Consider the following 17,064-nt stretch of genomic DNA (forward strand, 5'->3'; position numbering starts at 1 on the left):
TGATATTTTTCCATTCTTATCGCAATTTCAAAATAATGTCCTTTCATTTTAATTGCTATTCAAATCCAGCAAAAATCTATAATAGGGTACTGAGATTGCGAAAAAAAATTCTAATTCATAAAAAATGTAAATATGAAATTATAAATAAACATTTTGTCTCTTTTGTGGAGAGACCCCCCCCCCCAAAAAAAAAATAAAATGAACCTTCAACATTTAGAATAACAATTTATGTGAAAAATATCACTCTTACACGAGAAATGAGATGACTATTAAATCAAATTTACAAAATAGCACCAAAGAAAGAAATCTTGACAAATCTACTATGATTTTACTGAATTCAGAATATTCTTAACACTCAATCAGTGCTTTACATATTTACCTACAAAATTTATGTGAAAAGCAATATATTACTGTTACATGGTTTCAACGACAGCAAATTCTAAAAGAGCATGCAAACAGACAAGCAAACAATAAATAGTGTAATAATGTCACAACTATAATATCAATTATATAAGTTAGGATTCTACAAGTATTTACAAATAATTTTTAAGGCGGGGGGCATGCCGCCCTTCCAGATAACTAATGACTTAACAGAGATGTACATGTATGTCATTCTGGTAGAAAGTTAATTCAGTATTTTTGACATGAAATTAAGCTCTTGCACGATTACATAATCTCTTCCTTTTTGCATCCCTGCTCTCAATCTAAGCCATTAAATTGGGTCAAAGGAGAGACTATCCCACGCCCATGTGTTTCACTCTCCAGAACTTTTCCCCAATTAATAACAATTTTTTTGCCCCTAGCAGCAATATTGTTGATTTAAAGCTATTTCAGAGCATAAAAGGAAAAGATTAATGTGTCTTTGTTAATTTAATTCTACCTCTCCCCTGAAAACTAAATATATGCATAGCATTTTGTCCACACCTAATTTTTAAAGATAACATATTATAAGACGATGATGTGGATTGGTTGCCTACATGCATGTGACCGGTCATTTATTTGGCCTAATGCGTAGATTTCCTAATGACCGGGGTCATGAGTAGAGTATAATGACCAGTTATGCATACAAATGAGGATAGTTTATAAAATAACAAGGATCCACACCAAGATCTTATAAAACATAACACACATCACTTTGCTCAGGCATTAGAATAGTTACTCACACTTGTTTCCGTTTCAATAGTCCAAACGCCCTCGGCTATGCTATGCCTCGTGCGTGTTAGATGAGTTCCAAGGTACCCCATGCATGTGATTCTTGCTTTTGCCCTTGATGATTCATGCTCCTTGTATACTAGTCTTTGATAGATTGTATGTCACATTACTTAACTACATTTTTACATTTTGTCCAGAATTATTTTCATTTAATATCCACAGACAAAATAAAATAAACAAACTCTAACACAAAAAACCTACACATCTGAAATCCTTGCTCAATTAAACTATAAATAGTAAAGGAAGCACAAGTCTCTATTACTGGATAAAAATATAATACAAATATATTCTTTTATGTCACCTGAAGAATACACATCCACTAATGGGTACCTTGATGAACTGAAACTTGCTTATCAACTGCACAGTCAGAGTTGAAATTTATGCCAGATCAAGGATACATTACACACCTAACTTCTGAAATTTTCAAATAGTGACCTCGATGACCCTTGAACATTGACCTCATGACCTGAAAATGTAATCAGATCATCATCCTTCCTTTATGCATTCATGGGCCAAGTTTGAAGTTGAATCGTCAAATGGTTCTTTAGTTTTAATGAGAACAAAACATTTTGAGGTATATGACCTCTGTGACCTTTGACCTTGTGACCCCCTCATCGATCTGATAACTGTCACTCCTTTATGTATACTTTCTTAAGTTGATCAGTCAAATTGTTCTTTACATATCACAAGAATGAAAATGGGATGACAGACGGACGGACAACCCCCAAAACATGATGTCTCTGGCAACTGTCTATGGAGGGTGGAGGCATAAAAACAGAAGAAGCATCCAAGTCGACAGAAATCTCAATCTATGACAATGAATAAAGCTACTTAAATTCACCTACGTCCATCACACATTTTTCGCAATAGATAATCAATCACAGATATAATAATCATTCCAAACAAATGCAGTTTGATTATGAAATTGAGAGCAAATGAAATTAAAGACATCATAATTAGTTGATTACATTTCGTAAGGCAAGTTACTGACAAAGAACACAGGAAGATGAAAGGTAAAAATCACTCAAAATTCATGCTAATAAATACCAATTAAACTAAATATAACAGTCAGTTCTACAACAACAATATACATTGCATATTATCAATCAATGATCTTAAAATGGAAATTCAGTAGACTACGTGTCAGAAATTCAAAGACAATTTTACTTACATAAAGAGAGAAATTCAAACAAAAGGATGCTCAGGATTCCCCCCCCCCCTATATACTCAGTGACTGCAGTATCGACCAGCAATGTATTACAGAACATGTGCATTCACGCTTCAGAAAACACTCGTGCTTGGATCAATGCATCATTCTCCCACATGGAGTTTCAAGAGAAAGAAGGCAAACAGAGGCAAAAACACATTTACAGTATCTCTGTTTTCCTGAAAAGACTGAACATGGTCAATTGGCTGATTGTTGCTATGGTAACTCATCTCAATATCTCAAATAAAAAAAATGCCCATTTGTTAACACAATACCATTTTCAAGTCACTAGAATGGGAATTTGGGAAGAGGGTTTTAATCAAAGACGACCAGAGAGACTGATAGAACTTGCTTCGTTCTTATTTAGATAAAAGAACGAAGCAAGTTCAGATAGAATTCTATCAGTCTCTCTTGTCCTCTTAACCTTCAGTGATATTTTCGAAATATCCCTAACCAGAGGCACCAGAACATTCTATTCAAACAAAGCGTGGGAGGGGCAAACTTTTGTGTGTACCCACCCCCCTCCCATCTTTGTCTGAGCTGAATGCTCTGGCTCCATCATCCCTTATAGCTGTATCCTGACACCCGAGGAACACTCTAATTTCTAAAGTGAACTTTAACCCTCAATGACCTAAAGGTCAATTCTTTGATCATGAAGGGTTGAGTTGCATACAGACTTTGCACAAGTGGGTTGTATAGACCAAGTGGTAATCTCTTGGCCCGTCTAACTCTGTACTCTATTGAACTATCTTCCACAATGACAGTTTGTGACTCCAGACTTTACTTCTTGCGATACACCTCCCTCCTACTGATCTTCTTGGCCTTAGCATTGGTCTTTGGTGGTGGTGCTGCTCCTGCTTCAACATGTCTGCGGTGCAAACTGGACAAAAATGAAGATAAAATGGAAAGGATTGAAGCCAAGTCCAAGTTCCAGTTTAGACATCTAATTTTGATAGGAAATGGTTGGAAGCAACTCTAAAGTGTTCATCATATGCCAGGGTGCTTATTCAGAACAAAGTTTGATTCAAATAATTCAGGTTTGCTGGAAATTAAATTTAACGACCACATGCTTTTCCTGGTGTAACTAACAAAGGAAAGCACATGTGGGACCAGACGGTAAACTAAAAAAGCATTTTTCAGAGAGTTTTATGCTCTTCCTTCGCTCATTACTCTGTAATTACACATTTTCATGAAAAATAATTTAGGAGATGTCATTTATTTCTGTTTACAATTCTGTGAACATTTTGTTTTCTGTTGTTACCCACTACCAGAGTTTATATTTAATAGTTATTGAGAGGAAAAAGGAGTCTAAAACAAAGGTTAGCGATGGATCGTACACTTGATTGTGCAATGTGATTGGTTAAAATTCGCAGTACATCATTAACCACAAGAAAGGATAACCGGTCGTTCGTAAAGTTGCTTGTAACTTTACAAAACCCCCTCTTTGGAGTCCAAAGAGAATCAAGGTCACGCTCTCCTTTCTATGTACTTACTACTTGTATGTTTCTGATCTGATGTAATCAAAGACATGTGACACACCCACTTGGAACTGATCAGCAATGGGTGGTACCCAAGGGTTGTTTTCTGCCTTCATGATGTTTCTTCCAGTAAACAGATCTAGCTTACCTGTAGTTTACAAAGGGGGAGGGGGGTGTAGAATACAGTTAAAATAAAAATGGTCATATTAAACAAAACAAAACTAGCACACCAATGATGTGGAGCTCATCCAGCATCTTGCAAAGAAATTTAAACAATTTTTAATTTCAGCCAAACTGACACTGTAGTGAATTATATAGGTGACATACCGGTATATAAATTGAGGAAACAGAACTGAAATTGAAGAAATTACAAAGAAGCATTTTTGTGATTTATGAATAAAAAAAAATAGCATAAATAATTTTCGAGTAGAAATTTCTAAATGCTGTGTAGAATCTTAGTGAACCTCATGTAGCTCTCAGATGTGATTTTCTGTGATTTATGAATAAATTTTGCATAAATTAGCATAAATAATTTCATACTCAAATTTCTTTGTAGAAGTTTGGTGAACCTCATGAAGATGGAAGAAAAAATAATAAAAATCGGTCAACATATAAAGAAGGATTTTACGTGAATTTTTAAAAAATACGCATAAATAAGCATAACAATTTTTCAAATAAAAATTTCAAAATTCTGTGTAGAAGTTTGGTGAAATTCTTGAAGCTCTCCCAGATGGAAAACAATCAAAATAGGTCAACAAATAAATAAGAAGCATTTTTGTGAATTTTGAAAAATGTGCATAAATTAGCATATTTAATGAGTTTCAAAATTCTGTGTAGAAGTCTTGAATCCCCCACCTTGTGCTATCATATAAAGCTAACAGAATTGAAATCGGACTTGAAATGATGAAGAAGAAGCATTTTGAAATGGACGAACGACAGACCACGGATGCCAAGCCACGGCATAAGCTCATCTGGCCCATGGCATATGGCCAGATGAGCTAAAAAATTGATATGCATGGTATTCAATATTGTTCATATGGATTTATTTAAAAAACACCAAGGAAAAAGAAATAAAATTCGTGCAAAAAATATAAAGATATCTGTGATTGAAAAATCATAATTTAGTTTTTCTGCTGGGGACCTTAATTTTAACACATATGGAATGAAATTAAGTCTGTGTTTCTGGTCACTTTTTCACCTTTTTGAGGCATGAAATAATGATATTCAGGTGCAAATTTCAGGGCTTAACCTTTACAACATATTACAGACATGGTTAAAAAATGGCACCTTGCATTTTAGATTTTTAAAAATTAAAGTCAATATCAATCAAAGTCCTTAAATAAAGAAATTCACAAAGCTACAAATGTTAGGAACACGAAATAAGCCTTGATAGCCAGTGGCCACCAGATAAAACCAGACATTCCAGAGCTGGCCAATGTAAGCTTTATTAGTGACTTACCCAGTTCATGGGGCAGAACTGTGATTCTGTTGCTTTGAATATGAAGCTCTCTCAATTTCGGCAGATTTCCAATGGCTTTAGGGAGGGAGATCAGGTCATTGTCTCTAACACAAAGCTAAAATACAAAAGACATATTATTATTATTATTTGTTTGGCGTCACCTGTGCCTGGGAGGCGAAAAGCGAACTGAATCACTATGACCCGCAGGTCTCTCTTCCCGATATAACTGATTGGGGGGAATGCAGGTGGACCACTACACCGGGGTTTCCCCCTACTCTTATAAGAATAGTGCAGTGGGTTCTTAACATGCAAAGGTGGTGACTCTCCTCTACACGGAGCCTCCATTTAATGTCCTATCCGAGGGACGGAGTGTTTTCCATTGTAACATAGCCTGCATCTATGAAACATGGGAGAGACTTTTACACACAACGCACTGGCTTCAGTCATCCGCCCGGGGTGGACTCGAACCCACGATCTTTGGTTCGACGGGCAGACTGAGCCAACACCGCTTTCATGACATACATATGACATGATGAAGAGACATACCTTCATATAATATAAAGCTAAGGGATTGTATACTGTCTCACTACTGAACAATCAACCTAATGCTTGTTATTCTCTAGGAAAAAAGAAGTTTATTTTAAAGGTTTGGTAATTTACAATAATATAAAGTTTGATATCCCATTTCATCCTCACTCACACATGAGCCATGTTTGGTATTGATCATTCCAATGGCTCATTAGTTATTTCCGGCCCCTGGTCCCCCTACATTTGGGGAGAGATTTCCTCCTTTGTATTTGAACTTACTGCCTATTGTGAGACAGGTGGACGAATGAAAGACCCCAATAAATCACATCCCCACCAACCATCCAAGGTGGGAGGAGGCATAAAAAATCAAGAGTACTTAAGAATTTATTTGACCATGGGTGGAAATCCCAAGGGGGACAACGGGAAGCGTCCCCCCTACCCAAAATAGTCGGGGGACACAATATCAAATGTCCCCCCTACTATTTTTGGTCTTTTATGATGGAAAGAAATACATCATTCAAAACTAAAATAAAACACTTTTTTCCTAGTCAAATTTATTTTGGTCTAAATGACCTTTTCTTTTCTTTTGCTTGTCAAATTTTCCGGCCCCTGGTCCCCCTACATTTGGGGAGACATTTCCTCCCTTGTATTTGAACTTACTGCCTAACTGAACTGTCTTTATTTTGTTGCTTCTTATCACACCACTACTAGGTACTTAAAATGTACCATCTCTCTAAATATAATCTATTCCTGAGTTGCACCATTATGATTGCCCCAGCCCCCCCCCCCCACCAAAAAAAAATGTCCAGACACTCAGACAGATACTTCCTTTCAATGAGACATTTCATGACATTTTTCAAGCTCATCTGACAATTTTTTTTTTATTATTATTCTTTATCATATTGTTAATGATTTAAAGGAATTTGATTGTACTTCACATACATATTTTTAAAGTAAATAAATAATGAGGTGCAATTTATCTTTTTCAAAAAAATAGTTTGTTACTCACCACTTCTAATTTGCTCAGTTGTTCAATTTCTTCAGGAAGCACTTCAAAGTCATTGTCGCTGAGATATAGCGCCCGCAGTGTGTCTATTACAGAAAGATGTATTCATTCAATGTTGTATAATAAAACGCAAATCAAACCAGAATAATGAGTATATTGGTATGAAATAATTAAAAGAAAAAAAAATCATTAAGCTGTGGAGTTACACTTAACTTTACGCATGACTGCAACATGTTGTTAGGTGCAAAGTCAGCTAAAGAGTCGTCAATTATGTGTAAAGTCATTCGTAACTTACAGATTTATGAAACCCTCATTAAGAGTGAGGGCAGGAATTTTAGATAAATTACGGTTTGAAGATTGGAATCCCTCTCCTTATGAATTTACTAGATTGGCAATTGTTATTTTGTGGATATCAAAAGTAGTCATGTGGTTACTCCCAGGGTAGTTGTGTATGAACATTGTTCTTATTTTCTTGCAAGTGTCATTTCAGACAGAGCCGCTAAACTTACATCAAAGACAAAATATGAATACGGTATGTGCACATAGGCCATACATAAAAGGAATTAAAGTCCTGTAATAAACATTCTGAGGGGAAAAATTCATCATGTAAGTTGAAAAACATGAGAAAGAAGCAAAACTTTTCTGTATCTGGGATATCACTAATTTATCTAATTTGAATTGTTTTATAGCTCATTTAGCTTGTCTTCTTATTTTTTTCCTTCATTTTTCTTCTCCATAACATTTAGTTTAGGAGATGTGCCTCTCACTCTTATGCTTAGAAAGAATAATGGAAATGATTACAATATAAATGGAATAATTATAACAATTAGAATACAAGGAAGGAAAACAAAAGAGAAACAGAAAGGAGGTACATTAATTGTATAACTTACCTAATAAGAAGAAATTTCCAGGCAAGCTATTTTCATTGAGGTTGTTGTATGTGAGATCAAGTATTTCTAGTTTGGGAAATGATCCAAAGCCTCTAGGTAAGCTGTACAATCTGTTCATGCTGAAATCAATCAATAATGATAACAATAATAATAGGCATTTCTATACCAAGAGCTACGTGCATCTATTATCTAATCCCAGGTACACTATTACCCCGACTTTAGCTAGAGCTGCTATTCCACTGCTAAGTGCATTCAAGGATAACATTGTGCCAGGTCCCCATTCACCTAACCTGGGTTGAGTGCAGCACAATATGGGTATATTCCATGCTGAAGGATAACAAGCCATGGCTGGGATTCAAACCCACGACCCTCTGATTAAATGATGAAATTTATACCATGACATGGTCGCAAAGAAGGAATCACACATGTGTCAACTGCCATGGATCTATTTTGGATGGATATTTCCTATTTCGTCAATAGATTTATTGTGAATGTCTCTGCCAATGTTGCTCAATAACATTTTATACACGTTAATTTAGTTTGATCTCCCAAGGTCAGCCATCCAAATTAACTTAGCAAGCCATTGTGAGAAAGCTAAAGTAAAAAAAAAAGAATCCCTAAAGTTTTACTACTCTTTTATTAAGATCTTTTGTCAGCATGAAATGCACTTGAATGGGAAAAATGTCACCAGATAGGATTGCTTCGGACAGATCATGATGCCATTGTCCATGAACCCCCGACTTGGGCATACTAAAAGCGGGTAAAAACATTGTAATTTATTTTAGCTTAAAATCCTTGTACTTTGATCTTATGTGGCAAAATAGATGATATAAAATTGAGAATGTAATTCATATAAATTGAAATTACATTGAAATGACAATGCCACCTTCATGGTAGTCTAGATATGGACGTTATTTGTTAGGACTCACTCACCTGCACCAATACATCAGTCCTCTCTCTTCTCACTTTCTCCTACTAGAAGGTGAAAAGAGAGAGGACTGATGTATTGGTGGAGGTGAGTGAGTCCAACAAATAACCATTAATGTCTAGATCTAGACTACCTTAATGGGGGAAAAGGTTTCAATGACTGTATAAATTTGTAAAGTTTGTCAACATGATGAAAACTAAATCTTATGGGGCTCTGCAAGAATCTTACATTCAATTCGAAATTAAGTATAAGTCCAATTCCTATAATCTAAAAGAAAATTTGTTGTTGATTTGCATCGAATACTTCAATTGCAACTCAACTTTCTTACAAAGTGATCTCACTCTTGATTAAGGGACTTATGCCTGATTTGCAATTGAATATAAGTTTCTTGCAACAGCCAATAAGAAATATAAGTTACAATTTAAGAGACTTACCCAACATTTAAGATTTTGAGATTTTGCATCGAGCTTATATTTGTAGGTAGCTCCTCTATGTGGTTGTTGAATAGGTTGAGGGATTCCAGATTTGTCAGCTCTACTATATGTGGTGGAACAACTAGATACAAAATGAATATACATGCATATTAATTATATTTTACAACTTCAATATTTGTGCAAAGTAAATGGTGACTATAATTCATAGTTGGGTGCTGGAGAAAGCAATCTACACCGACATTAGTCTTGCATCAAATAAATAACACTTGTAGCATATAGAGCTACTTAACCCTAAAAGGACTGGGCTATTTGAGATGTATTGAGGACTGGGAGGGGGGGCATAATGGCCCCCTTTTGATCCCGGCCGTCGTTCGCGCAATCGTGCATAAATTTGGCATGCACATTCTTTACCACATAAACTACAAGCTAGTATTAAAAAAATTCTGAAAAGGTTTCCACAGAGAAAAATTGCGAAAGCCAATTCTTCCTTATGCATTTCTTTGTTTTTAGAATTTATGTATATCTTTGTTTTTTCATCTTTCGTTTTTCATTGTTTCTTTCAATGGAAATTATTACAGACCATTTAACAACTAAATCAAACCCTAAATTAATTAAGCAGACCAATAAGAACGAAAAATAATCATCCTCTTATGAATTTCATCATAGACTTTGTATACTAAGTATAACAAGTGGAATGCCTCTGGCCGTCTCACCTGCATCACGCGGTTCAATATAGCAGCAGTGCTGACTTTGCATACTACTCTAACTCGCACAAGATGTTCAGTGATACATGGTTACTCTTATGTCCTCTTTTTATGAACTAGACCAATAAACTTACAGAGATATGATGGTTATTCAACAAAAAACCCCAACATGGCCAAAGTTCATTGACCTTACATGACCTTTGACCTTGATCATGTGACCTGAAACTGGAACAGGATGTTCAGTGATACTTGATTACTCTTATGTACAAGTTTCATGAATCAGATCCATAAACTTTCAAAGTTATGATGGTAATTCAACAGATACACCCAATTCGGCTAAAGTTCATTGACCTTTGACCTTGGACATGTGACCTGAAACACGCACAGGATGTTCAGTGATACTTGGTTACTCTAATGTCCAAGTTTAACGAACTAGACCAATAAACTTTCAAAGTTATGATGGTAATTCAACAGATACCCCCGATTCGGCCAAAGTTCATTGACCCTAAATGACCTTTGACCTTAATCATGAGACCTGAAACTTGCACAAAATGTTCAGTGATGCTTGATTACTATTATGTCCAAGTTTCATGAATCAGATCCATAAACTTTCAAAGTTATGATGGGAATTCAACAGATATCCCCAATTCGGCCAAAGTTCATTGACCCTAAATGACCTTTGACCTTGATCATGTGACCTGAAACTTGCACAAAATGTTCAGTGATGCTTGATTACTATTATGTCCAAGTTTCATGAATCAGATCCATAAACTTTCAAAGTTATGATGGGAATTCAACAGATATCCCCATTCGTCCAAAGTTCATTGACCCTAAATGACCTTTGACCTTGGTCATGTGACGTGAAACTCATGCAGGATGTTCATTGATACTTGATTAACCTTATGTCCAAGTTTCATGAACTAGGTCCATATATTTTCTAAGTTATGATGACATTTCAAAAACTTAACCTCAGGTTAAGATTTCGATGTTGATTCCTCCAACATGGTCTAAGTTCATTGACCCTAAATGACCTTTGACCTTGGTCATGTGACATGAAACTCTAATAGGTTGTTCAGTAATACTTGATTAACCTTATGGCCAAGTTTTATTAACTAGGTCCATATACTTTCTAAGTTATGATGTCATTTCAAAAACTTAACCTCAGGTTAAGATTTGATGTTGACGCCGCCGCCGCCGCCGCCGCCGCCGCCGCCGTCGCCGTCGGAAAAGCGGCGCCTATAGTCTCACTTTGCTTCGCAGGTGAGACAAAAATGAGTCATTTTTGGCATGACATTGTCTCGTAAAAAGTCACGTGACGCCACGATGCTATACCCGTATGTTGCGAATTTGGTCTCAAAAGTTGCGCAAGACTTCAAAGAAAAAAGTCATAAAATTTTGCGCCACTATCTTTTTGCGTTTCGGAAATATCACGCAAAGCATTGAGAGGGGGCCATCATGGCCCCCCAGTCCTTTTAGGGTTAAAATAACCACAATTCGAAAGGCCGAGTACTTTATCATTGAAGTATCAGTCAAAGCTTCATCTTTTTCTTACTTGCAAAGTCTTGCAAAAGGTTTGAATTCTTACAAATAATTTTAATATCAGTTTAAAGTAGAAGAGTTGCTCTTTCATATTCAAGTAAATTTTCACTTTCTGATTCAATCAGCTTTGAACCAACCCTTGAAAATTGGCATATTATTACTAGTATTTGTTACATGCACTGTAATGTTGAGGTATCTACACAGAGATAGATCACCATCTACAAATTTCCCTCTTTTAACAAACACTGCATGTTCAATTTACAAAACAGGAGATAGGAATGACCACACCAAACCAGACAGAAGTATTTTTCAATTTTCAAACATAATAAAGCCCGACCTTTGGCTTGCATGAACAACAAGGTCTATTCTAAATCAAATGCTGGAATTGGAAGGCAGCAAATTGAAGGGGAAGAAAAGTAGAATGTTTTCCAAGCTTACGAAAACCACTTCCCCTGAAAACTATAAAGTCACAGGAAATCGGCAGCACATTTTTTGTAACTGATCTGCTCTTCCTTTTCCGCATTATGCTCTTACTCTAGAATAAGCTCTTCCAGAAAAGGATGATTTAAGATTTAAGAATCATATGTAAAGGTCCTGTCACACTTTAACATTTTAAGGAAGTGCACATCAATGTACAGTAATCTATGACAAGCTTTTTTCAAATTATCTTTTGCTTGATATCAATAATTTCACTCTTGATAAGAAGAATTGCCATTTGTTAACATTACCAAAATATATACTTGACATCAAGAAATTTATCGGATTAAAACTTCAAACATTAAAACAGCTTGCCATACATACGGTAACGTATGCTGGCTAAAATTTTAGGGTGTGACAGCCTGTTTAGAGAGACGAAGAGAAATAGGTAAAGAAAGTGACAGATCTCAAAATTGAGAAAAAGAGATTGAGATACAGAGAGAAAGAGAGGAGCAATTTGAAAATTATAGAACTTACCATCAATCTTATTGTGGCTCAGAGTCAGCCTCACAAGATTAGTGAGTGAAACTGAAAGAAAATATTGAAGATAAAGATCATTCATGAACACACATTTGACATATAACCCTCTGCAAATCAGGAGCATTGAGACATGTGCATAACATGTCAACATTATTGTAAGGAATGCCAATAAAACTCTACAATAACAAAATTCTGAAATTCATTACCACAATGTTTTTAGTGTTCAGGATTTTTTGGATGGACTTCCTTATTTTTACTGGTTGGAAAATTTACATTTTTTTTACAGTGAACAACTGAACATGAAAGTTTTAGGACTTGTCTTAGGAGTACAAATGTAAATAAATTTGTACATTTTGATTTGAATTCATCTGGAGCTAGGCTAGATGCAGAGGACATTAACTATACACTCACATGTTAAAATATTCACAGCAACAAAAAATCAAGCAGAACATACATGTATCAGCAAAGCCAGAGCCAAGGTTTGGCAAAGCACTGTCAAAAGAAGTGGAGTTCTTAAAGGACAAGTCCACCCCAACAAAATGTTGATTTGAAAAAAAGGAGAAAAATCCAACAAGCAAAATACTGAAAATTTCATCAAATACGGATGTAAAATAAGAAAGTTATGACATTTTAAAGTTTCGCTTAATTTCACAAAACATTGAATTCACAAACTTGAATTTTGGGCATATTTTTCTATATGCCCTCTATTGGTGGAAACTAGTAATATGGCAAGAAAATTTTCATTTTTTGATCTCTATTTTTAATTAAGAGAAAATGATTTAAAGAATCAAATTGAAATAAGAGCCAAGTAGTATGAATAATAGCTGTTATCAAAACTGTCAGTGTAAAAAAATCAAGCATTTGCCCCAAAGAAAGAGAAAATAAGCCAAACATTGCCACCCTTATTTTGCCACACATGGAGATATAACTGAGAACAAGGTTATATTATAACCTTGTTCATTGAATGAGTGCCGGTATATGCACATCCTGGTCGGTATGCAAATTGGCAGACTGATGACGTCACCCACTCACTATTTCTTTTGTATTTTATTGTATGAAATATTCTAATTTCTCCTCCTCGTCAAGTGAAACAAAATTTTACTTCTCCCTGAATGTGTGGAATTACCATTAATTTAATATTTTATGGTTAAATTAAGTTGATCCTTATTGTCAAATCTGTAAAAATTGAAATATTGTATTATTCATACAATAAAAAACAAAACTTCAAAAGAAATAGTGATGGACATCATCGACTCTCTCATTTGCATATCGCCGAGTTGTGCATTGAACTGTTTTGCGAAAAATAAGGGAAACTTAAAAATGTTATGACTTTCTTATTTTACATCCGATTTCATGAAATTTGCAGCATTATTTTTGTTTGATTTTTCTCTATCGATTCAATTTCAAATCAACAATTTTCTGGGGTGGACTTGAACTTTAAATTCTAGTTTGTTTTTTTATGTTATAGATGTGTGAGCAGATCTAGTTCTACCATGCTATTATGATACAAATCCCATAAAATGCCATTTCATCACATTTTAAAAAGTGATTTGTATCTGTGTTCACTCATCAGAAACATTTCCAAATTGCAAGACCGTGTACTGTTATGCCTACACTAATATTAATGAATGGGACCGGAGAAAAATACTTACACAGTCCTGGAATGTCCTGCAGTTTTGAAATGCTCTTATCTGACAAATCGAGATCCTGGTGCCTGTTTTCTCTTGCATCATCAACCTGTTTTTTGACAGATTTAGACATTTTCGAGGATTACTTTCCAGTGATAATGATAAAAAGAGTAATATTTGGCTCAAGTCTGGTGTGAGTAGAAGGGTGTAGCTGTCAAACCGGAAGTGAATTCTTGCAGCATACAAGAAGTGGGGCGGGGTTAAGTTCAGCCGGGGGGGGGGGGCTAAGTGGGGCGGGAATCGTGGCGGTGTACTGTCAAATCAGCACTGACTTATAATTGAAGCTCCGAATTGAAGAGCTTCAATTATAAGTCAGTGCTGATTTTGGATATAGAAATGCTGAAGAGACTACCCGGCTGTGTGAAAAAAAATAATTGAATAGATGAATAAATGAGATAACCGGGATATAAATTAGTGTGTGATGTCTGTGCATTTTTTTTATATAGATCCTGCCCAGGGGGCCACTTAAATTGACGAGTGGATACCATGCGCGACCAAAAAAACACGTAAAAAGGATGTCTTTTTCAGGATGGGGCACGTTACGTACGTAACGTGATAAGGGTGTCAAAAACACAAAATGAGGGAAAAGGGTATCTATTTCGCTAGGAAAATTACGTGTTTAGGGTCGAATTTGCGGGGATGATAAAACAAAATTAAATGTTTTATAAAGGATGTCCTTTTTGCCCCAACGTGTTTAGAGACCGATTTGCGCGAGGTGTAGAAGGTGGGGTCGTACTAATACATGAGCTCAAGCCGACGACCGAAGGACCCGTAACAATAAAACATTCCTGTACTTGTTTAGGGGTTCATTTCAGGGAACATTTGCCAAGAGTATCGTTTTGTTACCAATACTTGTTAAGGGTAGGGTTTCACTCGCCAATACTTGTTAAGGGGTGCATTTTCAGAATATGGAAATTACGTGTTTAGGGTGCTTTTCGAGACCCCGGCCATGGTCGCGCATGGTTTCCACTCGTGAATGGAAGTGCCCCCCCCCCCGGAGATCCTGAAATGGTATCATAATCATAAAAAATTCAACCTTTTATTTCATTTTCTTTCTGTTTCTTAATATTTCTTGGTCGTATATAGGCCTATAACATTCAGTGCCCAAATCACCGAATATAGTTCACCTGGCAAAATGTTTATGTATAATATAGCAGAGAAATAATAAAAAGATACTATTGGTGAAGGTTTGAGGAAAATCCGTGAAATACTTAAAATGTTATTAGATTTTTTTTAATTTGTGATGCGAGCAGCTTCCCCATATGAAAAAAGTCAGTTTTTTTCGGGTACGAAATCTATCCTTAATTTGTGGTTGAAAACCTTTTTTTTTTGGCTTGTCAAAATTTTCCTCCAAAAAATTTGCCCCCCTCCCTTTTGGAAAATCTTGGATCTGCCCCTAGCTGAGAATGACAAATAGTCTACAGCTGGTATATGAGGTAGAGTATTTATTTTCCGTTTACAAACGGATGGATAGGCCTAGCCCATATTCAGTTTTTTCAACATGACAGTACTGTACGTTCTTACATGGGGTCCATATTATTTTAGCTCACACTCAAGTAAAAATCTGGAGGAAAGCGTAATAAAACATTATTAGCATAAATTGAGGTACACAATTTCTCATTCTGTATAATTCTGACCTTTTTGCGAATCATTAAACTAACCAGGGGCGGCAGAGTGAAGTTGAAAGTGGGGGGGGACAGGGGAAAAGGGCATTTTTTCTTTAGAAAAGGGCACTATCTTTAACATGGCCGTGTGCAGATTTTTTTCGCTGGGGGCAGCAAGCATAAACTTTCAGTGGAAAAAAAAATCAAAAGAGAGGGGGCGAAGCGAACAAGTTTATCATTGATCATGTTGATGCGCTTTTACATTTTAAGTGAAACTGATGAATTTTGTACTATTTTTGTGGAATTCTGTGAAAATCTGTATAAACAAAATGTCACTGATTTTTCAAAATTTCGGGGGGGGGGGTCAACTGCCCTCTGCACCCCATGCATGGTCTTAAAACAAAGTAAAAAAAAAGACTTATCTATAGCCTACTCACATGACTCATGAAACTTAAAGGGATGCTCCAGGCTGAAAATATTTACATCTAAATGAATAGGGCAAACTTTGCGAAGAAAAATGCTGAAAATGTCATCAAAATCGGTAAATAGATAACAAAGTTTTTTGAATTTTAAATATTTGCATATTCCGATATGAAACAGTTCTTGGCATGAATATTCATTAGGTGGGCTGATGATGTCACATCCCCACTTTCCTTTTTCCTATGGTATTAAATAAAATCATAATTGTGTCATTTCATATACTGTATAAATGTGCCTCCATTATTATAAAATAAAATGAAAAAGTTGTGGCAAAAAATGCCTAATCCGGGGAGGGGCAGTCAAATAATTTGGTGTACACACGCGTGACACGAAAAACTTGTTTAGGGGCCGGATTATTTTTAACTTAGAGAAAAGGTCGTTTAGGGGGTGTTTAGAAATAATCTGGTCACGCGTGTGTACAGCAATACATGACTGCCCCGGGAAACTAATGCACTTAATCAGTTGTCAATCCAATAATTGTTTTAGTTCTTGGTAGAGAAATTTTGAATAAATCTAATCTCATATGATGAAATATAAAAGAACAATTAAGTGGGAATGTGACATCATCAGCCCACCTAATGAGACATGCTCAAAACTGTTTCACGGGAATAATGCAAATCTATAAAATCATTAACTTCGTTTTTTGTTATTGGATCAAATTTTCAGCACTTTACTTTGTGAATTTAACTCTATAAACATCTTACATTCCGGAGCATCCCGTATAGGCACGTAGGATTGATTATACAAGTTTTTTTTTTCATTCATTATGCACTTGCAGAAGGAAGCAGAACCACGGCACTAAATAAAGAAAACGGGCGCTCATCGGGCACGGAAATTTTTGTTTTTCAGGACAATAAACTTATCTGAGTGAAAAACAGACACCTATGAGATGGCAAAGGGGCACTCGTTAACACATAAAACAGGTCCTTCTCAGGTCAAAGGGGCACAGG

General features: G+C 35.8%; 1 protein-coding gene across 1 annotated transcript; it reads right to left on the reverse strand.

The window, feature by feature from the left end:
- Positions 1-3,172: 3,172 nt before the first annotated feature.
- Positions 3,173-14,206, reverse strand: LOC121411515 (ras suppressor protein 1-like). Its single transcript, XM_041604280.1, has 8 exons — positions 13,995-14,206; positions 12,340-12,390; positions 9,143-9,263; positions 7,781-7,899; positions 6,894-6,976; positions 5,357-5,471; positions 3,913-4,045; positions 3,173-3,299 (listed from the first exon to the last, which is right to left on the reverse strand). Exons 1-8 carry the CDS (start codon positions 14,101-14,103, stop codon positions 3,200-3,202), a joined length of 831 nt encoding a protein of 276 aa, XP_041460214.1. The 5' UTR covers positions 14,104-14,206; the 3' UTR covers positions 3,173-3,199.
- Between the last annotated feature and the right edge of the window lie 2,858 nt (positions 14,207-17,064).

The sequence above is a fragment of the Lytechinus variegatus genome, chromosome 3 (assembly GCF_018143015.1).
Source record: "Lytechinus variegatus isolate NC3 chromosome 3, Lvar_3.0, whole genome shotgun sequence".
NCBI lineage: Eukaryota > Metazoa > Echinodermata > Echinoidea > Temnopleuroida > Toxopneustidae > Lytechinus > Lytechinus variegatus.

What these genes read in the sequence shown, in the direction of transcription:
- LOC121411515 (XM_041604280.1), bottom strand. Translation starts at nt 14,103, where the DNA reads ATGTCTAAATCTGTCAAAAAACAGGTTGATGATGCAAGAGAAAACAGG. An exon ending in GAGCCACAATAAGATTGATG is followed by an intron (nt 9,264 to 12,339) that starts GTAAGTTCTATA and finishes TTTTGTATCTAG; the next exon opens with TTGTTCCACCACATATAGTA. An exon ending in AGTTCTGCCCCATGAACTGG is followed by an intron (nt 4,046 to 5,356) that starts GTAAGTCACTAA and finishes TGTAAACTACAG; the next exon opens with GTAAGCTAGATCTGTTTACT.